At 51.9% G+C, this 27,613-nt stretch overlaps 4 protein-coding genes across 11 annotated transcripts; 3 read left to right on the top strand and 1 right to left on the bottom strand.

Annotated features, from left to right (window-relative positions):
• Positions 1-852: 852 nt before the first annotated feature.
• On the top strand, positions 853-6,052 carry CCDC28B (coiled-coil domain containing 28B). Of its 2 annotated transcripts, none has more exons than XM_071217569.1 (6): positions 853-979; positions 2,957-3,164; positions 4,547-4,713; positions 4,820-5,013; positions 5,232-5,254; positions 5,860-6,052. In XM_071217569.1, exons 2-6 carry the CDS (start codon positions 3,001-3,003, stop codon positions 5,912-5,914), a joined length of 603 nt encoding a protein of 200 aa, XP_071073670.1. In that variant the 5' UTR covers positions 853-979; positions 2,957-3,000; the 3' UTR covers positions 5,915-6,052. The 2 variants fall into 2 exon arrangements, with proteins under 2 accessions (XP_071073670.1, XP_058159971.1); XM_058303988.2 differs by lacking the exon at positions 853-979 and adding an exon at positions 1,633-1,724.
• Positions 5,501-19,300, bottom strand: TMEM234 (transmembrane protein 234). Its single transcript, XM_071217568.1, has 5 exons — positions 18,837-19,300; positions 17,998-18,064; positions 15,093-15,185; positions 6,665-6,942; positions 5,501-6,465 (listed from the first exon to the last, which is right to left on the bottom strand). The coding sequence occupies exons 1-5, from the start codon at positions 19,110-19,112 to the stop codon at positions 6,106-6,108; spliced, it is 1,074 nt and encodes a 357-aa protein (XP_071073669.1). The 5' UTR covers positions 19,113-19,300; the 3' UTR covers positions 5,501-6,105.
• Positions 8,759-14,107, top strand: DCDC2B (doublecortin domain containing 2B). 7 transcript variants are annotated; one of them, XR_011649704.1, is made up of 9 exons: positions 8,759-9,162; positions 9,417-9,709; positions 10,659-10,710; positions 11,146-11,222; positions 11,490-11,621; positions 11,936-12,082; positions 12,196-12,235; positions 12,816-13,462; positions 13,709-13,753. XR_011649704.1 is itself a non-coding variant. In XM_004471340.5 (9 exons), exons 1-9 carry the CDS (start codon positions 9,444-9,446, stop codon positions 13,769-13,771), a joined length of 1,014 nt encoding a protein of 337 aa, XP_004471397.1. In that variant the 5' UTR covers positions 8,759-9,443; the 3' UTR covers positions 13,772-14,107. The 7 variants fall into 7 exon arrangements, 4 of the variants coding, with proteins under 4 accessions (XP_004471397.1, XP_023448317.1, XP_023448318.1 ...); XM_004471340.5 differs by having other exon boundaries at positions 8,759-9,709; positions 12,816-12,948; positions 13,359-13,462; positions 13,709-14,107; XR_011649705.1 differs by having other exon boundaries at positions 8,759-9,670.
• Positions 19,299-27,589, top strand: EIF3I (eukaryotic translation initiation factor 3 subunit I). The gene is made up of 11 exons (XM_004485174.4): positions 19,299-19,443; positions 19,539-19,631; positions 20,897-20,984; positions 21,283-21,348; positions 22,279-22,428; positions 22,511-22,638; positions 25,936-26,046; positions 26,167-26,256; positions 26,570-26,643; positions 27,209-27,301; positions 27,428-27,589. Exons 1-11 carry the CDS (start codon positions 19,321-19,323, stop codon positions 27,507-27,509), a joined length of 1,098 nt encoding a protein of 365 aa, XP_004485231.2. The 5' UTR covers positions 19,299-19,320; the 3' UTR covers positions 27,510-27,589.
• Positions 27,590-27,613: the final 24 nt, after the last annotated feature.

The raw sequence follows: 27,613 nt of genomic DNA, 5'->3' as shown, positions 1-27,613 counted from the left end.
TGGATGAAGGGCAGGGAGGTCTGAGAGCCGGGCATAGGCCTTTTGAGGCCCAGAACTGGCTGCTTTCTCACCTCCAGGTCCTGTGTGGGGGACAGGTACCGTATGGGAACACCCAACACCCTGCTCTGTCTCTAAGGCCTTGGTTGGTCTGCACAAAGGATGGTACATAAATGCCCGACAAATAGCAGAAGCACCCAAAGTGCCTTCCCACTAGGCCTCCCCAGGTCGTGGCGCCCCCACACTGGCTGGCACAGTCCCAGCAGAACTTCTATCCTAGCCACGGTCCAGAGGAAGGATCGATATTTTTGTTTTCTGTGCTGACCACATCGGTTCCCAGAAAAGATCCTCTGGAGGGGAAGAGGAGGAGAGCACATATCAAATCTTAGAGCTCCCAAGCATATCAGCTCTGAGAATAACTTCGGACTTCTGGTTCCCAAAGGAGCAGCTGAGGGTGGGAATTCCAGGGATGCTCCTAGACCCTCTGCCACTTTCCTAGAAAGACACCACCCTCTAGCAGCTTGGGTGGGGCACTTGTCCTAGCTGTCCCAGCAGCTCTTGTCCTCCCTGACTGTGCAGCACCTCCCTCCAACCCCTTGGTTATTGAAAAGTCCTGAATTAATGCCTGCCTTTCCAGAGTGGCCTGAGTGCTAGAAGCACCTGTGAAAGAGCCTGACCAGGTGTCAGCAGTGGCAGTGCCCCAACTCAGCCAGGAAGTTCCCTCCCCAGGAAGTGCCCAGTGGGAGGGGAAGGTGGCCCCTGGGGCAGTTATTTGAGATTGCTGGGCAGCCAGACCAAGCCACTCTCCTATTGCATCAGATGCTGCTCTGGGGCCCTGAGTCAGGAGCCTCTGCCAGGCCTTTAAATACCTGCCCTATTGCACAGCAACACTCAGCTCCTGGCGTCTGGAGTCAAGCACGGGGAATCACACGGTCTTCTGATGCTCCCACTGGTGCCTTCTGGGCCTGGGGAGCAGGAAGGGGTAAAATGACCGGGTCCTGTCACTTCCCCGTGGTAGAGCACAGCCCCCAGTGCTTACCGGGGTGGTAATGCTAATGTGCTCAAGGGACTCCCTCCTGTGGGAGGCAGCCAGTGCCTTGGAGAAGCGAGCGAAAAGCAAGGCAGGACCCGGGTGAGGTCTGTGACAGCTGTCACTCACCTTCCCCCTTTGGGCAAGTTCCTTGATCCCTCTGGCTTTCAGGAAAGCAGCTAAGGGTGGGAACCTTTCAGTCAAATGGGTATGAGAATGTGGTCCTCCTTTCGGTTGTTAGGAGGTTGCCCTCCAAAGACAGGCTAAGGGATCTAAAATGCAAAAGACGGTAGTTTTTGCTTACAATTTCATCCTTCAGCTACTTCTTGCACGCTCACCTTCTCTCTCTCCAGCCCCCCACCCCCACCCCTGCTTCCCTCCTGGTTCTGACAAAGCTACCACCATTTTGTAAGGGACTGTAGCTTCTGTCTAAAACTAATGGGAATGTGAAAGTGCTTTTAGATTGCAATCACACAACCAGGAAAGCCACTTTAGTCAGGGGAGAGGAACAGCTTAATAAACGCAGGGATGCTGCTCCCATCTAACACCATCCCCAGTGCTAAAGAAGATCACTTTCCCTTTAAATGCAAATAACCTCCTGCCAGTTTAGCTTCCCTCGGTTCCTGTTCCCTGGGAGGAGTGAGCTGAGGGCGGGAGTAACCTGCCGGGAAGCATCTCGCCAGTCCCAGGCCTCCAGGTCAGTTGCCCCAGGGAGGGGGGCGGAATGACTCGGGTCTGGCGCTCCACTTCGGATCCAGGCTTCTGAGCAGAGTGATCCATTTGGCACATGGATTCGGAGCGTGAACGTGGGAAATAAGATACTTGGTCGCCCCCAGACGCTCCTGGGGAGATGGGGTGCCTGCTGTAGTTCTTCTATCAAGTCCCTAATTGGGTCAAGCTGCTGCAGGGAGGGGCTGACGATGCAGCTCCCCTCCCCTACCTGCCACCAAACCGTTCAGTGCCAGTCAGCGACATGCCAGTTTACATGCGTATGCCCCCACCATCACTACCATCATCCCAGAGTGCAGGGTCGGGATAGGCAGCGGCGGCCTGGCCTGGAGTGAACAACTCGGGAAACCCCTGTGGTGGGCCTCCAGAGGGAAAGACCCTAGCAGATGGGAGCCTTGGGGGCGGTGCCAGCCACAGGCACAGCCATTGCTGGAAGCCAACCAGCCAGCTGCCCGAGCACAAGCACCCACCCTGCTCTGGCTGCAGCTGAGGCTGAAGGTCTGTGAGCCGAGCTGGGATTTTCTTACTGGGAAGGGTGAAGCTTCTGGAAGCATGTCCACAGGAACTTCTGGGAGTTGCCTGTTGTTTGCGGGTGGGGTGGGGTGGGGTGGTGAAGGAGGGAGGAGTGTCTATGTGAGGGGTCCCCGCAATGAGCCCGGCCCAGGCTTCCTTGGCTGTTACCCAACCCTGGGTGGTCACTGCTCAACGGGGGACCTCCCAAGCACCCCCTTGATCACCTCCCTTGCTAACCTGGCTTGTCCTCGTCTGCCTAGGGAAAGAGGGATGTGAGCTAATCATAGGCTGTGCTCCGCCAGCTGGAATCCACCCTGTCTCCCCACACACAAACACACACACACATACACATTTCCTCTGCCAGCCCGCCTCCTCAGCTTTTGGGACCAGAAACCCCAGCAGCAGCAGGAAAACAGTGTCTGGTCCAGGCCCTTCAGGCAGTGATAGATTTTCAGGCCAAGGGTGGAGAGCAGAAGGGGATCTGGAGTGGGCTGGGGAAGGTCCTCAAATGTGCATCCACTACCCCAGAAACAGGCACTGGCATCTGGCCCTGCCCCCACAGCAAGGGGGCAGGGGCAGCAAGGCCCTAACAGTTGTGAGGGGAAAGTACCAAGGTCCCAGGGCCCTTCCTTTATAGCTCTCAGGGGCTGCTAGGTGAAGGACTGAGAGTGCCCCTCACTATCTCAGCAGGGCTGCCTCCCTCCCAGGGCCTGAGGCCCAGCCAGCACCCAATGGACGACAAGAAGAAGAAGAGGAGTCCCAAGCCCTGCCTGACCCAGCCAGCCCAAGCTCCAGGCACACTACGTAGGGTCCCTGTGCCCACCAGCCACAGTGGTTCCTTGGCCCTGGGACTCCCTCATCTGCCATCCCCCAAGCAGCGGGCCAAGTTCAAAAGGTGGGTAAAGAGGGGAAGCAGGGCAGGAAGGGAAAGACCCCAGCTCTGGTTCTCTGTGAGGAGGAAGGCAAGGGGGAGGGGGCTCAGCCTTCTATTACTAAACAATAACTGATGCCTTCCCTAGGGCTATGCTCAGCTAGCCCCTGGGAACTCAAAGATGACTCACACCCAGGCTCTGCCCTCAAGCGTTTGGGGAGAGGGCCCAGGTGGGTCGCTGGGATCACAAATAATGTGATGATATTCCTCGGAGGAGGGAGTGAGCAACCCTGCCAGGAGGCAAGAGTCAGAGAAGGCTGCTGGGCACAATGGAGGGGAAGAACATTCCAGGCCAACAGACCTGCCTGGCACTAATGTGGAAGAGAGATTACCTGGAAGGGTCAGGGAACTGCAGGTGGTTTGCTGACCCTGGAATATTAGAAAACAGGAAATGAGGATGGAAGCTGATTCTTTGTAATGATTGCGAATTTGCATTCTCCTCTATGTGTCCATGTTTGCTTCCCACTAAACAAAATACATTTTTTCACCAACTCTTTCCAAATAAAATCACCTGAGAGGCCTATTCTGGATGGTCAGCACTAGACCAGAGAGAAAGCTCAGGTCTACAGCAGAAATAGGAAATGCAACTGGAGAGGCAGATGGCAGGTGGGCCAGGCTGGGAAGAGCTTTCAGTGTTATCCTGAGGGCAAGAGAGCTCAAAACAGTTTGGGAGTAAAAGAGGGGCAGGAAGATATTTTGGAGATGGGTAAAATGGCCTGGGTGGCAAGAAGGGGTTAACTGTCCCCATGGAACAAATTCACCATGCCCAGGGAAGACAATTGACTCACCCAGGGTCCCAGGAGGAATGAGGTGAGAGGCTCAGAAAGGAACCCAGTAGCCCTCTTCCAGGCATGGCTCTGGGTGTGACTGTCATTTGCAAAAAAGAGCCTCTTACCTTCACCTCTCCTCACCCCACTCTCTTGAGAGCTTGTTTGGAGGTTCTAGCAGGGGAGCAAAGCTACTCATATACCTTTGACCGAAGAACGGTCCTCTTCTAGTGGGGAAGGTTGTCCTCTTGACTGAGCGCGCAGCTTCAGGAGGGACACACATGGAGCAGTGAGGGAGGAAGGGGACACCTGCCTAGCCAGCCAGATCAGCCGAATCAACCTGGCAATCAATGGGGTGACAGATGTCACAGCCAGATCGCCCTCACATCCTCTCCTCACCCCACTCTCTACCCTCTACCAACCCGTTCTTCGGGCAGGGCCAGAGAACAAACATCCATTAATATTGGTGGGTGAGTGGGCAAATGAATTACTGTATAGACAGATGGCACAAAAGATCTAGGGGTGTGTGATTGCCCCCCAACCTATGATCCATGGTCATGCCCACCCCACTCCATCCAGGGTAGTCAAGGAGAAATGCCGCCCAGTGCTGGCCGGAGGTGGGAGTGGCTCCGTGGGCACCCCCCTGCAGCACTCCTTCCTGACTGAGGTGACTGATGTCTATGAGATGGAGGGGGGACTGCTGAACCTGCTCAATGATTTTCACTCAGGCCGGCTGCAGGCCTTTGGTGAGTCCTGGGGGTAGAGCCTAGAGGGGATGTGGGTGGAGCTGGAGGGCCTGGTCTCCAGGGTGGGGTCCCCACCTCGTGCCAGGCTCAGACAGGGGCTTTCCAGGGAAGGAATGCTCCTTCGAGCAGCTGGAGCACGTGCGGGAGATGCAGGAGAAGCTGGCCCGGCTGCACTTCAGCCTGGATGTGTGTGGGGAAGAGGAAGAGGAAGAGGAGGAAGAGGATGGTGTCACTGAGGGGTTGCCTGAGGAGCAGAAGAAGACAATGGCTGACCGCAACCTGGACCAGCTGCTTAGCAATGTGAGTCAGGGCTGGATACTTCGGTTCCTGAGAGGACTATGGCGGGAGGAGGGGAGGCACATGCTCCCAAGTCCACTCCTGGTCCCTGAAAACTTAGGGGTGCATGGATCCAAGAGTTCTGAGCTCCTCAACCCCCATCAGAAGATGGCCCCCAAGCATCTAGGGTTTGACGTGGTGTCCCTTCTGACAGAAACTTCCCTTTCTCTCTCTATCGATAGCTGGAAGATCTTAGCAATTCTATGTATCCTTTCCAAGGAACCTGGCAGAGAGTGAGTGGCGAGTGGCAGCACTGGAGATGAGGTCAATTTCCTCTTCCCCACCTCTCAGGAGTAGTCACAAACAACCATCAGTCCCTTTCAGCCCTACTCAGTCAGAATTAGGCACTAACTGCCCCCACCCAGGTAGAGGAGCAGGGGAGAGACAGTGGTTGTGGGGAATGTTTCACCTACTGATAAAATACTTTAAGTGACACCAATCCACGGCAAAGTGTGTCTGAAGCTCTCCTGCTCTTTCAGTATTGAACATTTATTTTTGCTAATTTAGACTACCTCCTCCCCATCTAGTTCTCAGTCAAAAATCGCGCGCGCACACACATACACTCACACCTCATAGTCTGGCTCGCCGATCCACAGCTCATTTGACCCAGAGATAGCATGGTCTGGGTCAAGAGAAGAGGGAAACCTAGCAAGCAGGGCAGACAGGACCGTAGCCTCAGACCATGGGCAGCCCCAAAGACATGGCCCCTGGCCCTCTGCAGAGTCGGGGAAACTAAGCCTGTGCAGGATGGCAAGATGGGGGTGAGAGGAAGGACTGGGTCCAAGGCGTCACGATCCTTGATTGGTACAGACAGAAGCTGCACCTGGCCGAGAACGCTGAGCCTGAGGAGCAGTCAGCTGTGTAGATGTCCCACCCAGGCCGACTGCCCCCTCTCATTCCCTTCAAACTGTGACTTTCTACGGATTCTGGCGGGTATTCCGCGGCCCCCCAGGTGCTATGGGGGAGGGGGGCACTGGATGGAATTAAACCCGAAAGAAAGCAAGCTCCGTGTCGTCCCTCCTCTCGTTGCGTCTTTACCGCGGATGCGCCATTGGCTCAGGCCTTCGCGGAGACCCCTCTCCGCAACACCCTTTGGGAAGTCCCGCTCAGGTGGGCTGGCATTCCCGGTGCGGCTCTAGTAGAGGAACCTGGAGTGCGGGCACCACGCGAGTGAAGGGGTGGGGAGGAGTCTCCAGTCGGGAGGAGAAGATCGCGGTGCAGACAGCGGGGGCGGGGCCTGCTCTGACGCAGAGCGGCGCGGGCTGATGACGCACTACGCAGGCGCGCGGGTGGCCTGTAGGGCCGTTGACGCCAGAATGGAGCTGGAGCAGTTGGTCCGGAAAGTATCGGTGCTGCAGGTGCGGGGGGCGAGGAATGGGTGCGTCTGGTTTCTCCCCAGGAAATTTCCGACTGGACCTTCGAGCGAGATGAAGCTCGCGCATTCAGTCCCCTACCCGCGCGTACCAGCCTCTGGAGATAGTGATCCACCCCCACCGCCCCGAAGAATGGTGGGATACATGGATTTCCCCTCGCGACCCCACTTCCCACCACACACTTCTGTAGGGATCGGGGAAATGGCGGGAAGGGCTTAAAGCGAAGAGGGCGGGATACTTACAATACAGCATCCTCCCGTGAGCTCCCAGATCCCCAACACAGCGTCCTTTCCTGGTGGTCGTGTCCCCTCTTGCAGAGACCCGGATGACCACTCCAGGAGAATTCCCCAGGACACTCCCTTTCTTGCAGTGATAAGAGTCTTCTTTTCCCTCACTCTCCACATCAGGCCTGCGTCCGGGGCTTCTTGGTCCGACGTCAGTTCCAGAGTCTTCGAGCTGAGTACGAGGCCGTAGTACAGGAGATCGAGGGGGACCTGGGCAGTCTGCAGTGGACAGAGGGCTGGATTCCCAGGCCCCGATTTCTCTCAGAGGTGGTAATCACCCCAGGGGGAGAAAGGAAGGAGGGACTTGGGCAAGGTGATTCAAGTGACTGGTGGAACCCACTTCTGCTGACATGCCTCTCTCACTGAAGAGGCAGCAGACCCACCCTTTCACACCCACAATCCTTAATCCTCACCAGTTTGTCTGCTGGATCATGGCACCCACATTCGTGGCGGGAAGGGAGTGTGGGTAGCCTTGGGGCTCATACCTTTCCAACTGATTTCTCAGAAGGTCAAATCCCATCAGATGTGGAAAGCAGGAAGGAGTGTGCCACATTCTGAGCAGAAACAATGGCACCATGTCCCATGTAAAGAGCCTGAGAGAGAGGCTCCCTGGGAGGAGATGGTGCTGAAAGAGTCGGGAGAGACCTCAACAAACCCAGGAAGTTTTTCCTGCAGAGACAATAGTTCCTGGCTTCAGGCTGAGCAGAGCAGGGAAACCAGGAGTCTCAGCCAAGGGGAGATAAGAGACTCATCAAGGATGGAGAACACAGGTACCTCCTCTGCCTACATTAGGGCAAACTCCTGTTTCTCTCTGGACCTAAACTTCCCTATCTGAAAAGTGAAAGGCTTTCACTAGATAAACTGCATCCCCTTCCTCTTTCCTCTGCCTGGTTGGGGGCAACACACAGGTGGGCAGGGAGAAGTTGCCAGTGTTGTAAGGTTAGGCCAATGCCCAGCATCTACCCCTCAAGGCTCTCCTTCTCTCCTTCACAGACGTTGCAGTTCCAGGATTGCCGCTCAGCCAGCCTGAGCTCCAGGAGCTCCAGCAGCACCGTAGCCACTTGGCCATGGAACTGTTGTGGCTGCAACAGGCTATCAATAGCCGTAAGGAGGTGGGCACTGACTTGGAATCCTTTCTACACATTTAGTGCCAAGGGTAGGGGAAGGGAAGGGGAAGGCCTCCCACCATGCCCAAGCAGGACTTGGTACATGTCTGTTCTCTCTCCCCAACAGTACCTAATTCTCAAACAAACACTGAGATCCCCAGAGGTGAGCCAGACCAGAGACAAGCCCAGCATGTGCCCAGACCACCAGGGACAAGCCTGTGAGAGGGCCTGGTCACAACCAAGTCCACCACTGGAGGACCAGCCTTACAAAGACAGGGCCACTGGAGAGCTGGAACATGCAGATGACTCCTGCTGGGGGGTCAAATCACAATCCCACACATCTCTAGATTGTCTGGCCACCACAGACAAAGGCACTGCTGGGGCCAAGTACAGGGAACCTTGTTACAGGAAAGCTGGACCCCAGCTGCCCACATCATCAGACAGTCAGGCCACAGGGGACAGGCTCACCAAAGAGCCAGACCACAGAGGACAGGCTTACAGAGGGAACTGCCTGCAGCTGACAAAACTCTTGGATGACCAGGCCCCCAAAAGCCTCAAACCCAAGGGCCACTGTTCTGGGAAGGCCAGGACACAGCTGCCTTCACTCCCTGAGGACCCAAGTATTGAGGACAGGTCTTCCAGAGGGTTGAACCACCAAGAGCCTGACTGCCAAAGAGCTAGACCACGAACCACATCATCTGGGATAGGACGTTGGCAGGACCAGAGCATAGCAACCTGGATCCCTGGAGCACTAAACCACCGACGTGCCAGACCTCCAATGATGGAATGTCCACAGATGGAACCTCCAGTGAGCCTAGCCGTGACAGATGGACGAACCAGATGATTGTACGTGGAGATCAAGGCTGCCTGAGAATGTTTTCCACAGGGTCATACTGTTTAGGAGAGGACCACAGGAGGGACAGGCCATGGAAAACAGGACCATGGGGCTAGATCCTAGATGGGAGGGCTAGGTTCCAAGAGGGATATTATGAAGGGGCAAGACCCAATCCTGGGTACCAGCTCTACCTCCTTTCTCTGTCCCTGGCCACTGTGATTTGTACAAAGCTGCAGCAAAGAGCTGGCACCAGTATTGGAAGAGGAGACCCTTTTACCCTCTGCCTGTGGTTCAATTCAAGTTTCAGGACAGGTAGTTACCTGGGGGAAGTAAAGTGTGGGCCCTGATATAGAATAAAGATTTTTCTTGGACTCTGAGGCTGGCTGTTTTCATCCTCTGCCATGGCCCACAAGCAGATCTAGCCATCCTTGGGGAAAGACCCCTAAAGCTGATCCACTTCTGAGCTCATCCTTGGGAGTAGCAGGGAGGCTCCAGAGATGCTGCTTCTTCCTCAGGTACTGGAGCATCTGTGTGTAAGCCTGATCTTTCCTCTCTCTTACTCTATGATTGTGGGCCCCTCTCTGAGCTTCAGGGTTTCTTCTCTACTTGGTGATCATATCTGCCTGCCTCTTGTGACGCCTTGTCAGAGGCAGGTCACATGAAACCTCAAATGCACATATATGCTCCTGCAGAGGCTCTCCCTGCCTTCCTGGGCAAGAGGGTAGGACTTGGCACTTTTTCCAGCCCTGCCTTTGTTCCCTGGCAACAGCTCCGCGTCTCTGGCTGAGGATACACTATGGCGAATGGCAGTCCAGGGGCCAAGAGGGTAATGGTGTACAGGAACGGGGACCCCTTCTACCCAGGCCGCCAACTGGTGGTGACTCAGCGCCGCTTCCCCACCCTGGAGGCCTTCCTCTCTGAGGTGACGTTGGCTGTGCAGGCCCCACTGGCTGTACGTGCCCTCTACACGCCCTGTCATGGCCACCCTGTCACCAACCTCGCAGACCTGCAGAATGGAGGATGGTATGTGGCTGCTGGCTTGGAACGGTTCCGCAAGCTCCAGTAAGTGGGGTGGGGCTGGTCAGGCATGTGGCCTAGGGAGGGAAATAACTGCAATAGCATTTATCCAGTATTGACTACGTATGTACCAGGTACTTTATACACTTTTCTCATTTAATACTACCCCATGAAGGGAGTGGTTTTATCCTCATCAGAAGGGGAAATACCATGATAAGAAGTTAGAAGGGAAAAACGGTGCAGTTAAGTAACCTGCCTAAGAGTACACAAGTAACAAATAACTGGGCCTTAGTTCAAACTGAAGTCTGTCTGGTACTGATGCTTATGCCAGTGACAGCCAGGACCAGCTTGTAGGAAGGAAAACATTCTCCTACACCTTTTCCTAAAAGGTCTTCTTGATGAGATCCCCTACCACCACCACCACCAGAGCCTCTAAATCCAGCTGTTACTTCCTCCCTGCTGTGCTTGGCAGATCAGGGCAGGGTGAGGCTGTGTCTCTTAAGGTGGCAGAATGTGACATCTGAGCTTCCAACTCCAGGCCCTCCCCATCATTCTCAGCTGAGATTGCTTACTATAATGCCAAGAGCAAAGGGCTGGGAGCTAGGTGGACTGAGAATCTGGGCTCTGGAACTTCTTGTGTAACCTTGGGTGAGTCACTTAACTTTCCTGTGTCTCATTCAAAATGGAGATAAAACCACCTATCTCACAAATGAGAAAATTCCTGGGATTATGCAGAGTTTAATGAAGTAGTTTCTCTTGACCCTTTGATCTTTTGGTTTGACCCTGAGACCCCAGTCTGGGTTCCCAGCCTGACACAGGGCACTGAGAAAGACAGGTTCAAGTGCCAGCGTCTGTTTCTGGACTGAGATGAACAGGCTATTCCAGTGGGGAGGGAAAGCTGGTGTCTTGGGTTCCAGCCCCATACTTCAGCAGCTGCTGGGCTATTGAGGCCCCAGGTGTACCAAAATGACCTGTGATCTATCTGTTCTTTCAGCTATTTACCTCCCAGAGGGAAGGATCCAGGTAGGAAGAGCAGCAGACTACTAGTGAGTCCTGGGGAAGGCTGTCCCCCAGCCCCTGTCTTCCCACCCCTCCTGGGATTGCCCCTAATTGGTCTGGGTAGCCAGGGGCCCTGGGAACAGCAAGATCTTCCCAGTTCCATGGTGGGCACTCCCATGCCCACTCTGGAGTTAGATGTCATCTTTCCTAGGGTACAGAACTCCCTTGCTCCTTTCCCAGCCTTTTACTTTATCTCCAGGCTGTGGTCCCCCAAAGAAACAGCTGTCCAACATGAAGGTAGGTAGGAAATGAAGTGACAGGGGAAGTAGAAGCACCTTTGCTGAAAGATGTGACCAGTCTTCATCCCTCCTTACCAGCCCCCACCCTGGTCTGGTACCTTGCCTTTACCCCACCCACCTGGGCTGATCCACCTAAATGGAGCCCCTCACTCTCTTGACCTTGGGGACTGACTTGGCTTTCAGGGTCCTCCTGTGACTCACCAGCTGTGTGATGGAGCCCTTGGAAGGTGGCTGCCTGCAGGTGCCCCCTGCTATATCCAGTGAGTTCTGCTGTCAGGGAGCAGGGCTATTTGTTTCAGGGACACCAAGAAATGGGGGTGAGTTTGTTCCAGGAACCTCTGGTCACTGGTGGGATTATAAAAGCCCACAATGCCTGATGGGTGAAAACGACCCAATTCAAGAGCCTTGGACCATCTTCTGGCTCCTTGCTACCCTTCTTCCTCCCTTACATTGGGAGTCCTGGAGCCTGAATGGGGGCAACAGGCCCTGGGGACCCTTCCCCCTTACCAGGATGCTTGTTGTCTCAGTGTGTTCAGGAATGGGGATCTGCTAAGCCCTCCATTTGGCCTGAAGCTATCCCCTGCTGCCAGCCAGGATTGGGAAACAGTGTTGAAGCTCCTAACCAAAAAGGCCAAGTTGCCGAGCGGGGCTGTATGCAAGTGAGTATGAGGACTGGGGAGGCCCAAAGTCCCCAAAGGGGAGACTTCTCACTGGTCTGGGCTGTCTCTGAGGATGAAAAGGCAAAAGGAAACCATGTTCCCTCAAATGAGACTTCCTCCTACACCAGGGCAAAGTCCCTCTGGCTCGGCTCTCAGAACCAGGGCCAAGCCTTGGTGACTGACCCTGGTGCTCAGGGGTCCAGCAGCCAGAGGGTACCCCTAGGAATAGCTGTATTCACACCCTCAGTCTGCCGAATATGATGAGGCATCCTGTCCACTGGCCCTTGTCCCATTCACCTCACTCTCCCTCCTAGACTCTGCACCCTGGAGGGGTCCCCACTGTCAGCAGGGGAAGCTCTGGTGAGTGGCCGCTACTACGTGGCTGTTGGAGAGGATGAGTTCAAGCCCCTGCCCTATCTGGAGCTGCTGGTGCCCAGCCCCTTGCTGCCCACGGGCTGCTGGTATGTCTGCATGAGGTGGAGGGTCGCAGCCAGAGCAGAGGAAGTCAGCCTCTGGTCTGTGTGCTCTCAGAATCATGTCCTCCTCCAGCTACTACAGCCTTTCTTTCTTGCAGGCATCCCCCAGGCCCGAAGTCTAGATGCCACAGGCAGGGGGTAGGTGATGCAGGGGCTGGAGGGCTGAAAAGGAAGGGGAGTGACTGGCTGACTCCTCCAGCTCAAGCTCTGACTTTATCTCACTAATTTTGTGAAAGAGATATTCCAGAGGAGAAAACTTGGAAAGGAGTGATTTGTTCAGTTATTGAGTGTCATTAATGGAACCTGATCTGGCCAGCTCCTCCAGGCCCTATGAAGGTCTTCAGGAGTTGCTAGACCTACTTCCTTCTTGGCAGGCTAGATGCTAGGAGAGAACGGGCACATCTGGCAGAGCAGGGTCCAAGAGCTTAGGGGCTCCATGTCCTACGCAAGCCCTGAACTCTTCCAAGAAATGAGCCAGTGAGCAGGGGGAGTCGAGGGTAGTGGTGTGACAGTCTGGTTCCACTGGGCATTTCTAAGTGCCAGGCATCAGCTATTCTGTCCCTTAGTATGGTGGCCAGATGGGAAAAGTGAGCAGGAAGGGAGGATTCAGGCTACGAAGATGGACACATCAGAGGCACTTTGAAGGAGGTCCGGATTGGGGTGTAGAGAAGGTAAGAACAGCCAGCACACATGGCCCAAGCCCAGTGCTCCTCTACAGGCCCATGGCCACAGGGCACAGGCAACCCAGCCCTCTCCAAAGGAACCAAGCCAAGTTGAGCCATCTTTCTCTGCGAGACCCCAGCAGCCCATTCAGCAGAGAAGCAAACTCCCTATTCTCTCAATTCTATCAGGTGAGGGTCCCCTGGGGCCCAGGCCCTTTTCAGCTACACTCCAACATGACATAGGATGGTCTCTGCTGTTGTGGGGGAGGTCCATGGGAGCAGAATCCCAGGAACAGCTGACTGACCTCAGCAGAACTGTCTCTGACACCCCCATCTGCATATCTAGTCCCTCACGTCTTCACAGGGACTCAGCATGTGAAGAGGGTATTGCTCAACCCAAAGGGATGAGACTTGGGGTAAGATTTGGAAGGGATGGGGCTGGGGGCCAAAGACCCTCCTCTTAGCTTCTCTGCCATCCAGAGGTAATGAGAAGTGTGGTGCAGGCTCAGGGGAGGGGAAGGGGCTGGTGGAGAAGGTCAAGGGAAAGAATGCCAAGGGCTCCTCAGCTTGGACATCAGCCTATGTTGCCTCCTCATTAGGAGTCAAGGGAGTATACAAGGCTCCCCACCCAAGGAGAGAAACAGCAGGGGCCCAGGAAGTAGCTGATGATGAAGACACCTGGACAGAGAAGCCCTTGGATCAGGTGGGCTGGGGCTGGAGGCAGTCTGTCGGAAAGGGAGGAGTTCTGAGCTGGCAACTGGAAGACCTGGGCTCCAGGAACAGTTCTTCCTTGTGACTCTCCCAACATCACAGAACCCTACTTCCTACATTGTTAAATGAGGGGGCAGACCCTGATTTCTAAAAGTCTCATTTCCTGGGGTCAGTGAGCTCCCTGCTGAGGGCTATCGGCTGGCCAGAGGATGCTCATAGCTCCATTTCATGTCTCCAGAAGTCAGCACAGATAGTGGAAGAGGCCCTGTTCCTGGGAAACAACCGTTCTGGGTTGGGGTAGCCTCAGCCCCTACTCTGCCATCTTGAGCGCCAGCAGTTCCAGCCAGGAACTGGGGACCACTACTCTGCAGCCACATTTTGTCCTCAGCCTCCAGCAGTCTGTTCCCAAGGAGCCTGTACCTCCCCTGGCTAACAGGGTAGCCTCTGGCCTCCCCAACCCTTCCCAGCACTTCTGCATCCCAGCCCACAGCCAGTCTTCTTCTCTGAGCAGCCCAAGCTATGAGGCCATTTCCTTTTGGTCTTCTCTGGCCAGAGAAAGGAGTGCAGACTGAGAATGAGGGAGAGACCACAAAATTGGGAGTGGGTTTATCACAATAAAAGAATACTTGCTAACCTTTGTCTGTTTAGCACAGATTTATTGAAGGCTACTGCTGCTAGGTGTTGTGCTGCCTGCTGCATGTGGGCAGTGTTGGGGCTCACAACTGTCTACCCATTTGAGAGGACCTGGGCATTCAAGGATTCCCCCCTCACCTCATGGGTGGGACAAGCAAGGTCGACAGACAGCTCATCTCCTCTATACCTGCCGCTTCTGATGCACCTTCCCATTTGCATTTCTGGCTCAAAGGCTGTAGCTGGAGTTCTGCGGTTCATGGAGCCCACTGCTGTGATGGCCCAGAGCAGGCCATAGTCATGGTGGCTGGGGGGGGAGCCGAGATGACGGTGGGCCAGGAAGGTTGCTGAGGGTGTGAAGTCTTCTGTGCTAAATCTTAGCAGTTGGACAGCACTCGAAGGATACAAAATCCTTTCATTCATGTTGTCTTACTGTGATCCATGAGGTAGGTGTTATCCCCATATGAGATGAGGAAGCTGCGACTCAGAGGGGGGAAGTGCTACATCTGTTGCTCACTGCCCTGTACCTCATGTTCTAGGGGCTTCCTGGAGTCAGCAGAGCTGTAGGATGGGGTCTTCCCACTCAAAGGGTAGTCGATTGCCCCTGGGTCTTGCTCACTGAGCTTGTGATGCAGAGTGTAATTCCTGTCACGGTGAGCACCATGCCTGCGACTGCTCCTGGGATAATGGGCAGAAATTGAGGGCCTCTGAGCCCAGCCATGCCAGTAAGAGCTGGTACAGGCCTCGGGGCAGGGCTCAGGTCTGGTCTGGTCCCAATCCCCGCCCCCAACCTCTGCCAGACTGTCCAGGGGAAGGAAATACTGGCCACAAGGAAGCACAAGAGAGTTGGAGGCTGGAGAGCCAGAGGAAGGGGGCAGGATGGGGAAGCCCTCTCCCCACCCATCCATGGGAGATGGGGTCTAGAAAGAAACTAATCCTGTTATGTAAAGACCCAAGTAGCTGCTTGCCACATTTGCTGTGGCCTGACTTACGTTTTCCACCAATATCTTCTCCAAGGACCTTGCCGACAATCAGCGTGAAGACTATGGCCAGAGAGTTACAGATGGGCACAGCTAGCGTCAGATCTGGGTGGTTAGAAAAAAGAATCCCTGAGATGTAAAAAATGTCTTTCTAGACACAAAACATGTTCATTTCATCATCAGGATGGCCCTTCATTTTTCAGGTGAAGTCACAGCAAAATTTAGGACTCACCCAGGTCTTCTGACTCTAAGTTCAGTGCTCCCTCAGTATTCCGAGATGAAGATCATATCCCTGAGGTCTGGGACCATCCTGGTTTGTTTGTTTTTTTCTTTTCCTTTGCTTTTTTTAATAAGGGAGCTTAAGTTGTGAAATACATAGCAGGTTTTTTAAAAAAAAATTTATTTATTTCTCTTCCCTTACCGCCCCCCCACCCCAGTTGTCTGTTCTCTATTGTCTATTTGCATCTTCTTTGTCCGCTTCTGTTGTTGTCAGCGGCATGGGAATCTGTTTCTTTTTATTGCGTCATCTTGTGTCAGCTCTCCGTGTGTGTGTTGCGTCATCTTGTGTCAGCTCTCCGTGTGTGTGGCACCATTCCTGGGCAGCCTGCACTTTCGCGCTGGGCAGCTCTCCTTACGGGGCACACTCCTTGCGCGTGGGGCTCCCCTACGCAGGGGACACCCCTGCATGGCAGGGCACTCCTTGCGTGCATCAGCACTGCGCATGGGCCAGCTTCACACGGGTCAAGGAGGCCCGGGGTTTGAACCGCAGACCTCCCATGTGGTAGACGGACACCCTAACCACTGGGCCAAGTCCGCCGCCCCCATCCTGGTTTGACGGCAGATCAAACGAACACCTAAAGCCCAAGGAATGCAGTGGCATGAGGGCAGTGAGGCCAAGCACAGCCACCGTTTATTAAGTACATACTATGTGCTAGGTGTGATTTGTATACTTTATCCCATTTAATCCTTACAACAACACTGCAGGGAGAGTATTATCACCATTTTGCACAGGTAAAGGAAACAAAGGCTCAAATAAGTCACACAAATTGAGGAATTAAACCAAGGTCTGCCTGATTCCAAAGCCTGTGCCTTTACTGAACCATATGGCTATGCACAAACTAAAAGAGCAGGGGAAGCACATTTTGTTTCTGTTTCAGCTTAGGCATGGGCCTTGGTGGAGTTAAAGACAAAAAAAAAAAAAAAAGGCAGAAGTGGGAGGCCAGGTATCTGGTCAAGACAGCCCCACAGAGTAGAGGTCACCATAGGCCATGATCTGTTCCTTAATTTTGTTTTTTTAAAAGGCTTATTTTTAATTTTATTTCTCCCCCTCCCCCTACCATTGTCTGATCTCTGTGTCCACTCGCTGTGTTCTTCTGTGTCTGCTTGCATCCTCGGTCCACACCAGGAAACTGCATCTCTTTTTTGTTGCGTCATCTTGCTGTGTCAGCTTTCCGTGTGTGGTGCCACTCCTGGGCAGTCTGCGCTTTTTTCATGTGGGGCGGCAATCCTTACAGGGTGCACTCCTTGCGCGTGGGGTACCCCCCACGCGAGCGCCCCTGAGTGGCACGGTACTGCTTGCACATGGCAGCTCTGCAAGTGGGCCAGCTCACCACAGAGGTCAGGAGGCCCTGGGTATGGAACCCTGGACCCTCCCATATGGTAGGCGGCACTCTATCAGTTGAGCCACATCCGCTTCCCATGTTCCTTAGTTTTGACACTTCAAGAGACTGACTACTGAAAACAAACTTTAAAAAGTCTAGTGAATAAGGAATAAAATATGGATTAGAGTGGACTTACTGGTATTCTACTATAGAGTTATTGTGACTCTAGCAATGGAAGAAATTATATCATTAATGTAGAGACAGTGGCCACAGGAGTTGCTGAGGGCAGGGAGACGGAAAAAGAGGTGTGATATGGGGGCATTTTCGGGACTTGGGGTTGTCCTGAATGATACTGGGACAGATGCAGGGTATTAAATATCCTGCCATTACCCACTGAAAGGACTGGGAGAGAGTGTATACTACAATGTAAACTATAACCTATGCTGTGTAGCAGTGCTCCAAAATGTATTCATCAAACGCAATGACTGTGCCACACTGATGAAAGAATTTGTTGATGTGGGAGGAATGAGGGGTGTGGGGAGTAGGGTATATGGGAAGCTCATATATATATATATTTATTTTAAAAATATAATTTTTTAAAAATTTTATTTTATTTATTCATTTTTTAAAAAATATTACATTAAAAAAATATGAGGTCCCCATTCACCCCCACCATCCCCACCCCACCACTCCCCCCACAGTAACACTCTATCATCATCATGACACATCCACTGCATCTGGTGAGTACATCTCTCATATTTTTTAATGTAACATTTTGTGTGATTTATGTATCTTCAAGTCTGCATTGCAGGGTCATGACAGGAATTACACAAAATATATAAAACTAGCAGAGTATCTGATGCAATAGAGGGCAGTCAACAAACACTGGGGGAAAGGAAATTATATTTAGCTCCTACTGTGTGCCAGATGCTTCTCATGCATTATTAAATTTAATCCTTCATGTTATAAAGCAGATCATATAAAACCGAGGCTCAAATAAGGATTTGCTCAAGGTCAGACAGGTACCACAGTGGAAGCAAAAGTGTCAAAGCTAACACTTGGAAAAGCAAGATAAACCTTTCTTCCGCCTCTGCTGCCGCTCAAGACTGCCAGGCTTCAAACCAGCCCTAGCGCTGGCAGCATAGTCGGTAACCAGCCCACTGTTCCAAACTGCTCAGAGAACAGGGTGCAAAGAGAGAACACAAGAAAGTGGACTCTCCCTCATGGGTGGGAACAAGATATTTCAAGGTCCCTCCCCAAAATGCCTCTCTCGTGGCCTCTGCCATTAGTAGAGCAGTTCCAAGCCAGAGACCTACCTGTTGATGCCAAGGTGAAATAGTAGAGAAGGGAGCCACACTGGTTGAGGAGGAACGGCATCAGGTACTGGAAACAGGAAAGCTGCATTCAGAGCCGTTGCTAGACTGAGCATTGCCTTCTTTGAGCTTCTAGCATCTGCCTTTCCTTAGAGGGAGAGTGGTTAGAAGGGCCCAAGGAGCATTCAGTCCTCTGAGAAGGGCTTTTCCAGGGCAAAGAGGGAAAGAGTTACTGACTGAACTCCATGCCTTCACCCTGGAATGTCCTCTCCCTCAGGTGTCAGTTCCCATCCTCTCCATCCTGCCAGGTCCTGAGTGCCAATGTCGCCCCCCTCCCCAGAAGTCTCCCCTAAGTCCTACAGCTGCAGCCTCCCACCTCTGAAACAGAACTTTATCTGTACCTCTCTCATAGCCCTTAGCCCTGAGAGGTAGTTGTGTCCATGTCTTGTCTTTCCCACTAGCCTAGACTGGAAGCCTTGGAGGCAGAGGCAGTTTTCCCTACTTCTCCTCATCCTCCCGGCCCAGGGACAATTTGAGTTCCAAGCCTTAGCTCTGTAAGGCCTGCCGAAGAATCACAATAACAACAGCAGTCATGGATTGAGCACTTATTATGTATTAGGCCCAATGCTATGTGCTCAATGTGCCTTACCTCAGGTAATCCTCACAACTGCCCTATAAGGCAGTTACTATTATCCTCTTTTACAGATAATGAAATCTAGGCGCAGAGAGGACAGTGATGCATCCAAACGCATCTGGCTTGTAAGTGGTGGAGCCTGGATTTTGACTCCAAAGACCAAATTCTTAGCGGCCACCCCCGAGAGAGGGGCGGTTCACAGACGCACCTCAGTATTCAGGAAGAGGGTCTTCATCTCCTGCAGCAACTGCTGGGTCCACGACCGCTCCTGAACCTGCTGCAGGCCGGTGGAGGCCCGCTTCAGCAGCGGCTGCGTGCCACCCCACAAAGCGGCCACCAGCACCAGTGCCAGCACCTGCCCTGGATAGAGGTTCGAGTCACCTTGTCTTCCCTCGCCGGCCGCCCGCCCAGTCCGGTCCTCTCTTAACTTCTCATCCCGATCCGGTCCTCCCCTGGCCACTTCCTGTATATCCCTCCTTCGCATTCCGACGGCCGGGTGTAACTTGGGGGGGCGGGGAGGGCGTGACTAGGGCAGGCTCAGGGAGGCCGGAGACATCAGTCCATGGGGCTGAGGTCTGGAGTTGTAGCAGGGGGTAGAACTGGGCAGTAGAGGTGGGGAGGAAATAAACTCTCGGCGGGGGTCGGGAAGTTCAAGGAGGGGCGGGGCCGGTTACCCACCTAGAGACGCCGCCATGGCAACGCAGTTGTCTTCTACTTCCGGGAACGAAAGGGCTGAGACCCATAACCCGGAAGTGGCGTCACGGCTCTTCCGGTCCTCTTCACGCTGCTGCTTTTCTCGCGCCGCCGTTGGAATGGTGAGCGATATTGGGGGTGGGGTGCCGGGATGAGGGTTCCGAGCTGGCTCAGGAGCCCGATTCCGGGCGCTGACGCTCCCGTCCTGTTCCCACAGAAGCCGATCCTGCTGCAGGGCCATGAGCGGTCCATTACTCAGATCAAGTACAACCGCGAGGGAGACCTCCTCTTCACTGTGGCCAAGGACCCTGTGAGCGTGGCCAGGAAGGCGGGGAGACCGTGCGGAGGGCGTCCGGGAGGGGGCTAAAGCGAAGGGTGGAGAAGCCAGTTTTGCCGCGAGAGAAGGGAACCAAAATAGCGCACAGTTCTGGGAACTAGGGAGAGACCATCTCGGGGGCAGGGGGGCGAGAGACGGTCGGAAAATGTGGGAGAAGAATCCAATTGTTGGTGGAAGGAGGAAGGTAGCCCTTGAAAAGCAACAATTGTAGGAGGGGAAAGAGGATCATCTAGTTCCAGGGCCCGGGACGAGACCGTTCTGGACAACAGAAGCATTATACCTGGATAGGGGACAACCATCCCTAGCAGGGGAAAGTTGATTCACGGGCAATGAGAGAGAGGATTAATAGGGATGTCCCCAGTCATCCCTATTTTCTTCGGAACGTATCCTGTCACTCAGTGCTTGCAAACAGTCCCTCACGGTACTGCCTTTCCAAGCACCTCCACATAGAGAAAAGTTAACGACTGTGTTTAAAAGTGGGGACTTTGATGCCAGATAGACTGATTTGAATCCTGACTCCTGCATCTTTTAGCAATGCGACTAAAAGCAAGTCATTTAACTTTCCTAAACTTCAAGATTACATTTTTATAAAATATTGGTACCCATAGTACCTCCCTCTAGCGATTTTCTTTAGGATTAAAGGTGTTTATTCACTAAAGGAGCTTAGCAGAGTACCTGGTACATTTGAGTGCCTAATTAATGTAAATCATATATATTTTAAACTCCCTAGACATCATTTCACTGGAGCCTTACAGCTACCCTTTGAAGGTGGCATTTTGTCATGGCCATTTTACAGATGGGAAAACTGAACTGAACGGGGGGCAGGACTATAGTTGAGATAGTACAGTTAGATAGTGGCAGAGCAGGTACTGGTACCCAGGCTTCCCTACCACCAACTCCTCCCACTTGGACAGAACACGTAAGCAACTTTTTCTGGACTGGAGCACAGCTTGACCATTTACTCTTCCAGGGTTTGGGAAGGGGAAGGCAAGAAAGAGTCCAGAGGAGGGCTGAGACAGTGACAAAAGACGATGCTATTGCAAGCCTCCTTATCCCTTGCAGGAAGGGAGTAAAATCCAGGAGATGGTCTTTTTGCTAGCTCCCTGCTATTTTCCAAGAGATGAGCAGGAGAGGGCAGAATCTGACATGGCTAGAGGCTGTGGGGGCTTCCTGGGGCAAATAGGAGATTGTTCTACTCTGCTTGGTATATGTAGCATCCTGTCATTTGATTCCTCTAGATTGTCAATGTATGGTACTCTGTGAACGGTGAGAGGCTGGGCACCTACACAGGCCACACTGGAGCTGTATGGTGTGTGGACGCTGACTGTATCCTTGACTTTGCTCTGAGTTTATGCTGCCATGTTTTGCCAGCAATGGAGAGGCTGCTGAATTGGGAGTTGGGGTTTTCAGGTGCTATGTGAGTTTAGAGAATGAAACCTCCTTCTCTCCCGGTTTCTTCCCTGGTTGGGAGAACATTTGGGATAAGTTCTAGTTCTGGATGAGGAGATGAGAATCTTCTGACATAGGAGGGGGAAGATAGACTGAACAGAGATATGGGTCAGTTGGCCTTTCCAAGGACAAGGGTTCAGGTAAACTTGGCTATGTTTCTTAACACTCTTTTCAGGGGACACCAAACATGTCCTTACCGGCTCAGCTGACAACAGCTGTCGTCTCTGGGACTGTGAAACAGGTAAGCTTGGGTCATTAGCTTTTTCAGCAAACATAAAAGCAAACACATTCTGCGAAATGGAGATAAAGCCAGGGATGATTCCAGTCTAAGTAAAAAGAGATAATAAAGAAAATAAGGAAAAAGGAAGAGAAAAGAGGCATTCTTGTAAGATAAAAGCCATGTTAGAGGAAGTATAGAGTATTTGGGAGGACAGAGGATGCAACTGAATTCCTAGAGTCAGGTGGAAGCAACTGGGGAAAGTTTCCCAAGGTAAATGTCATGAGCTGGGGCTTGAAGGATGAGAAAGAGATTGTCACTTTGGCACATGCAAGAATGAAGGCAGGGGGAGCAACCTGTTCAAATCATCTGATCTGGCTGGAGTAAATGCTTCTTGGATGAAATAGATGGACAGGGGAGAAGATGAGGCTGACGGGGTAGGCTGGGGCCAGAAGAAAACTTGTTGGCCAAACCCAGGAAGTTAGTTTTTTTTTTGTTTTTTTTTAGTAGGCCGCAGAGGTCTCTGAGCAGGGAAGGGTGGTGGTCCATTTTTAGCAAGTTCAGGGAGCAGTGGGGAGCATGCAGTGGAAGAACTGAGACTGGAGATGGGGAACCCTACTAAGCTGCCTTGTTTAATAAATATTTACTGGGCACCCAATTCTGTACTGGGTTTATGGGTACTGGGGCATGCAGAGAAATTAGACCAGGCCTTTGCTGGAGGACCACATCCAAGGGGGAGACAGATTTTGTTGCATTCCAGTGTGAGCAGTGCCATATTAGTGGGATGTCTGAGGAGGGATTAGGGGGAAGAAATTAAGAGTTGAGTCAAAGAAGTGATAGTAAGAAAGAGGAATTAGAGCAGGAAAAACACTGGGATATGACAGGCAGATGTAGGAAGTGTCCTCCCCATAGTGGCAGTGATCAAGTGGTAGCCCAGGCTTTGCCTGTCCCTAGGGAAGCAGCTGGCCCTACTCAAGACCAACTCAGCTGTCCGGACCTGTGGCTTTGACTTTGGGGGCAACATCATCATGTTCTCCACGGACAAGCAGATGGGCTACCAGTGTTTTGTGAGCTTCTTCGACCTGAGGGATCCAAGCCAGATCGGTGAGAGCTGAAGCTATGGCTGGGGTTGAGGTGAAAAGTGCAGCTCCAGAGTCCAGAGCCTAACATATGTTGCTCCCCACAGACAGCAACGAGCCCTACATGAAGATCCCTTGCAATGACTCCAAAATCACCAGTGCTGTCTGGGGGCCTCTGGGGGAGTGCATCATTGCGGGCCATGAGAGCGGAGAGCTCAACCAGTACAGTGCCAAGGTACAGAGTCACATAGGGCCCGAGCTTGCCAGAATGCTTCTTTTTTTTCTTTTTTTCAGGCGGTATCAGGGATTGAACCCAGGGCCTCCTACATGGGGAAGCAGGTGCTCAACCCTCGGGCTACATAACATTCCCAATGAGAATTGGTTTTCTCATTTGTTTTGTTTTTTGGAGGTACTGGGGATCAAACACAGGACCTCACACATGGGAAACAGGTGCTCAACTACTTGAGCTATATCTGCCCCCCAAAATGGTTCTTTACAAGAGCAGAAACAGGACAGTAGTTAAGAGCAAGGGCTGGATTCAAATTTAGATTTCACCACTTTCTAGCTGTGTGATCTTCGGCAAGTTACATTGCTTTCCTGAGTCAGTAAAATTTTTTTAAGATCAAATGACATGAAGTATTTTTTCAAAGTTTTTTTTTTTTTTTTTTGCTTTTTCTTTTTAAAGATTTATTGGTTTATTTATTTCTCTCCCCTCCCCCCCCACCCCGGTTGTCTGTTCTCTGTGCCTGTTTGCTACGTGTTCTTTGTCCGCGTCTGTTGTCAGTGGCACAGGAATCTGTGTTTCTTTTTGTTGTGTCATCTTGTGTCAGCTCTCCGTGTGTGGGGCGCCATTCCTGGGCAGGTTGAACTTTCTTTCACGCTGGGCGGCTCTCCTTACAGGGTGAACTCCTTGCGCGTGGGGCTCCCCTGTGCGGGGCACGCCCCTGCGTGGCAGGGCACTCCTTGCATGCATCAGCACTGCTCGTGGGCCAGCTCCACACTGGTCAAGGAGGCCCGGAGTTTGAACCACGGACCTCCCATGTGGTAGACGGACGCCCTAACCACTGGGCCAAGTCCACCGCCCAGGTTTCTTGTTTTTTTGTTTTTTTCCAGATTTATTTATTTATTTCCCCCTGCCCCCCCCCAGTTGTCTGCTCTCTGTGTTCATTCTCTGTGTGTTCTTCTGTGTCCGCTTGTATTCTTGTCAGCAGCACCCAGAATCTATGTCTTCGTTGTGTCATCTTGCTGCGTCACCTCTCCCATGTTGGGCAGGCTGCACTTTTTTCACACAGGGCAGCTCTCCTTGCAGGGCACACTCCTTGCATGTGGAGCTCCCGTACGCGGGGGACACACCCCTGCATGCCAGGGCACTCTTTACACACATCAGCACTGCATGTGGGCCAGCTCACCACACTGATGAGGAGGCCCTGGGTTTGAACCCTGGACCTTCCATGTGGTAGGCGGACGCTCTTATCAATTGAGCCAAATCTGCTTCCCACATGAAGTATTTAAATAACTTGTCACAGAGTACTCAGGACATAATAGTAATGATCACAAATAAGCATTTTCCTGCCACCACTGACTACCTGGTTCTGCACTGGGCTCCAAGCGCACAGACATGAATCAGTCATGATATCTGCCCCAGGGGAGACAGACTTGTAAACAGCTCATGAGTCAGAGTGCGAATTGTGCCACCATTGAGGCCTTGGCAAAATGTGGAAGGTACACTCTGACACACAGGAGGTGGCATAGACATTAAGCCATGAAGAGTAAGTGGAGCTTCTCAAGGAAGGAAAGGGCATTCCATAAGCAGAAGGAACAGCAAAAGCAGATTCAGGGCATGGATTCTTCAGGAAATGAAGAGTCTACTGTCATTGGGATGTGGTATTAGGGAATGTAGGTAAGGACTAGATTTTAAATATCTTGGAGTGTCAGGTGGTAGGGAGTTTGGATTTTCTTTTTATACCGTAATCTTTAAAGAGTTATTGATGATCATATTTTCTCTTGAGAAGATTTTTGTAGACTACAGCTGGGAGAGTGGACCTAAACTAGGGCGATAGCCATGTGGATGTGGAATACTAGGCAGATTCAAGAGATATTTAAGGATGGTAACTAATTAGATGGAGGGGGTGAGGAAAAGGTCAAGTCCAGGTCATCTCAGATTTCTCATTCGGGTGCCTGGGTTTTTGGACCTTCCAAAACATAATGCTATCAAGGTCACTCAGCAGGCACCGACTACGGTCCAGGATGAGCCAGGCCTACCCTCTGGAAGGGAATGGGAACCAAGGGCAGAGGCAAGAATCAAATAGTGGGTCCCAGGTGGGCCGAGCTGCAAAGTTGGTGTTTGTTTCCCAAAATGTGGGAGTAGAGTACCTCCCCACCATGTGACCAGAATTGAGACAAAAATACAGTTTTCCCGCAAAATAGGTAACCTAGTTAAGGAAAGGAACGTTTTGCAAGGACCTACTATGTGTGAGGCACTTATATTGTCCACCAAGTGCTTACAGAGATATGCCAGGTGCCTGCCACAGCAGAGTCAAAGAAGACACAGCCCCAGCATCCTGACAGGAACTCTGGGAGGTGGGGTTTTAGTAATCCTTTTTTCTAGATAGAGGTGCAGAGAAGTGCTTTTCCAAGGTCACACAGCTATAAGGGACTGATTCTAAAACTCTGCTCTTTATACTACACTGTCTAGCAGGGCTATCTAACAAGGGGTCCATGAGCTTAAAGTGAAATACAAAAAAGCATTCTTGTGGCAACGTGTTGGTGCGGGTGTGCTATATTTATTAAATAATACACAGTGTAGTGTGGACTTAGTAAGGGGCCTGTGGTTTTCACCAGCCTGGCAAAGGGATCTCTCGAACAAAAAAGGTTAAGAACCCCTGGTGTAGCCAGTTGTTAAGTGAGAAGGGAAGTCAGGGAATAAGTGCCCTTTTGAAGAGACCTAAAAATGATGGGCATACACCAGTTCCCATGGAGTGACCATGACCAAGATCCTGGGTGAGAAGGGGGAGATGGCGTAGGCTCGCCACTTCTTACTAGCTGGGTGCTCTCCAGGCAGGCATGCTTCCTGTCTGAGCCTTCTAATCTTCATCTTAAAATTGTGATGGTAACACCCACTTTGTGGGGTAACTGTGAGAATTAAATGAAGTGGTGTATTGATAAGTGCTTGACACAATGGATGGCAAATAGTAGCTGTTCAATAAATACTTGTTGAAAGAAGGAATAAATAGAAACTGCTCTACCATTATATATGATGATTCATTAATGGTTTCATAGATTTGTGACAATCACTATGTGTTTTCCCCAATTCTGGATGGCCTAGCCATTGTATAACTCATAGCGTGGGACAGGTTAGAATCTAGTCTTGGATCCAGGGGGAAAAGTAAATGTTGTTTTGGGGATATTTAGGCAGTCCCAACCCGGGCCCCCTCTCCCCTTAACACACAAGAAATAGCGGAGAACACTGCCTGAACCGTGGGGCTTGTGGGGGTCAGGGCCGTTTAGAGCCTCCCTTTTTCTCCTTCCCCAGTCTGGAGAGGTATTGGTGAATGTTAAGGAGCACTCCCGGCAGATCAATGACATCCAGTTATCCAGGGACATGACCATGTTTGTCACTGCCTCCAAGGACAACACAGCCAAGGTGAGTCTGGGGAAGGGGTCAGGTGGGGCTGCTCCTACCTCCTGCTGCACAGCTCCAACCTGTCTGACTTCCCCCAAGAAGGTGCCTTTTACAGATTTCTGCCCTGCCTTCTCTCTCCAGCTGTTTGACTCTACGACCCTGGATCACCAGAAGACTTTCCGGACAGAACGTCCTGTCAACTCAGCTGCCCTCTCTCCCAACTATGACCATGTAAGGGAACTCCACTCAGGCTTCCTGCTTAAGCCTCAGAAAGTTTACTGGATCTAGGTGTTTGTCTGGCAGTTAGACTACAAACCCTGGGGGAAATGGTGTTAGGTAGAGGCGATTGCCAAAGCAGTGGCAGAGCTGAATAACTGGACCACAGGGAACAGGGCAGGAGGTGGCTGGAGTGTCACTTAGTGCCCTTCCCTTAGTATCCTCCCAGGCTGACGTGGGAGGTGTTAAAGCTTAGGGGAAGGAAATAAACAGAAAAAGGATTTGGTTGCCCTTTCTTTGGGCCTATCTAGAGTCTCCTTTCCTTCAGGTGGTGCTGGGAGGTGGTCAGGAAGCCATGGATGTAACTACAACCTCCACCAGGATTGGCAAGTTTGAGGCCAGGTGAGAGAGGAGGGGGCTCCTCCAAATTGAAACCTCACACAAACCTTGTGACTGAGCAGGTTTCCCTTATTTCGTTGGTTGGTAGAAATGCAGCCAAATTTGTGGCTGTTCCATAATAAATGTGCATCATAGCAGACTGGAGCACGAACTCAGCTTTCCTTTGACACCCTGGACACTCTGTATTTCTTTGTACCCCAGTTTCCTTGTTTGTAAAATGGGGATGATCATAATACTAATACCTCCTTCATGAAATAGTGCAGATTAAGTAAGTGATTTAATATAGTGCAGATTAAATAAGTGATTTAATACTTTTCAAGCTCTTAGAGCACTGCCTAACACAGAGTAAGCACTCAGAGATAAGTGTTAGCTAGATATCCAGGCAGACATATGGGTCTAGTCTTCCCCTAGCTTCATATTATTTGTTCATATTCATTTCCCCTCTTCCAATTTTCCCGTGTTGTTTTCTGTTACGTAGTTTGGATTTGGGAAGTGCTACCTCAGTGTGTTCCGAAAGAGATGGAAAGTGAATTAAGTGTGTTCCTTCCCTTCACCTTTTCTCCCCCAGGTTCTTCCATTTGGCCTTTGAAGAAGAGTTTGGAAGAGTCAAGGGCCACTTCGGACCTATCAACAGTGTAGCCTTTCATCCTGATGGCAAGAGGTGGGGCCCTAGCTACGGGCGCTGAGCTCAGCAGGGTCGGGTCTCTGCCCCTTTCCCATGCCTTGCCCCACAGGCCTGCCTCTCCCAGAGCGGGCATCTCACTGATCCCTGGCTGTCTTTTTCCAGCTATAGCAGCGGCGGAGAAGATGGTTACGTTCGCATCCATTACTTCGACCCACAGTACTTTGAGTTTGAGTTTGAAGCTTAAGCAGCTGGATCTCCATCCGGACCAGGGAGGTTGCCCACAGAACATTTTGGACTCTGAGAAATAAATTAGTCTGGAAATAATTGGTTTGTAGTCAGATATTTTGT

Source organism: Dasypus novemcinctus, chromosome 9 (assembly GCF_030445035.2).
Source record: "Dasypus novemcinctus isolate mDasNov1 chromosome 9, mDasNov1.1.hap2, whole genome shotgun sequence".
NCBI lineage: Eukaryota > Metazoa > Chordata > Mammalia > Cingulata > Dasypodidae > Dasypus > Dasypus novemcinctus.
The sequence above is the reverse complement of the archived record's forward strand: the minus strand, read 5'-3'. Positions and strand labels throughout refer to the sequence as shown.

Bases quoted from the DNA above. Each gene is read 5' to 3' on its own strand.
- CCDC28B (XM_071217569.1), top strand. From the start codon at position 3,001: ATGGACGACAAGAAGAAGAAGAGGAGTCCCAAGCCCTGCCTGACCCAG. The intron at 4,714-4,819 runs GTGAGTCCTGGG...GGGGCTTTCCAG, and splicing joins AGGCCGGCTGCAGGCCTTTG to GGAAGGAATGCTCCTTCGAG. The intron at 5,014-5,231 runs GTGAGTCAGGGC...CTCTATCGATAG, and splicing joins TGGACCAGCTGCTTAGCAAT to CTGGAAGATCTTAGCAATTC.
- DCDC2B (XM_023592549.3), top strand. From the start codon at position 9,444: ATGGCGAATGGCAGTCCAGGGGCCAAGAGGGTAATGGTGTACAGGAAC. The intron at 11,622-11,935 runs GTGAGTATGAGG...TCTCCCTCCTAG, and splicing joins CCGAGCGGGGCTGTATGCAA to ACTCTGCACCCTGGAGGGGT. The intron at 12,083-12,195 runs GTATGTCTGCAT...TCTTTCTTGCAG, and splicing joins TTGCTGCCCACGGGCTGCTG to GCATCCCCCAGGCCCGAAGT.
- TMEM234 (XM_071217568.1), bottom strand. From the start codon at position 19,112: ATGCGAAGGAGGGATATACAGGAAGTGGCCAGGGGAGGACCGGATCGG. The intron at 15,186-17,997 runs GTAGGTCTCTGG...CTAACCACCCAG, and splicing joins TTTCACCTTGGCATCAACAG to ATCTGACGCTAGCTGTGCCC. The intron at 6,466-6,664 runs GTAAGTATCCCG...TCTCGCTCGAAG, and splicing joins TCACGGGAGGATGCTGTATT to GTCCAGTCGGAAATTTCCTG.
- EIF3I (XM_004485174.4), top strand. From the start codon at position 19,321: ATGGCAACGCAGTTGTCTTCTACTTCCGGGAACGAAAGGGCTGAGACC. The intron at 21,349-22,278 runs GTAAGCTTGGGT...GCCTGTCCCTAG, and splicing joins TCTCTGGGACTGTGAAACAG to GGAAGCAGCTGGCCCTACTC. The intron at 26,257-26,569 runs GTAAGGGAACTC...CCTTTCCTTCAG, and splicing joins TCTCTCCCAACTATGACCAT to GTGGTGCTGGGAGGTGGTCA.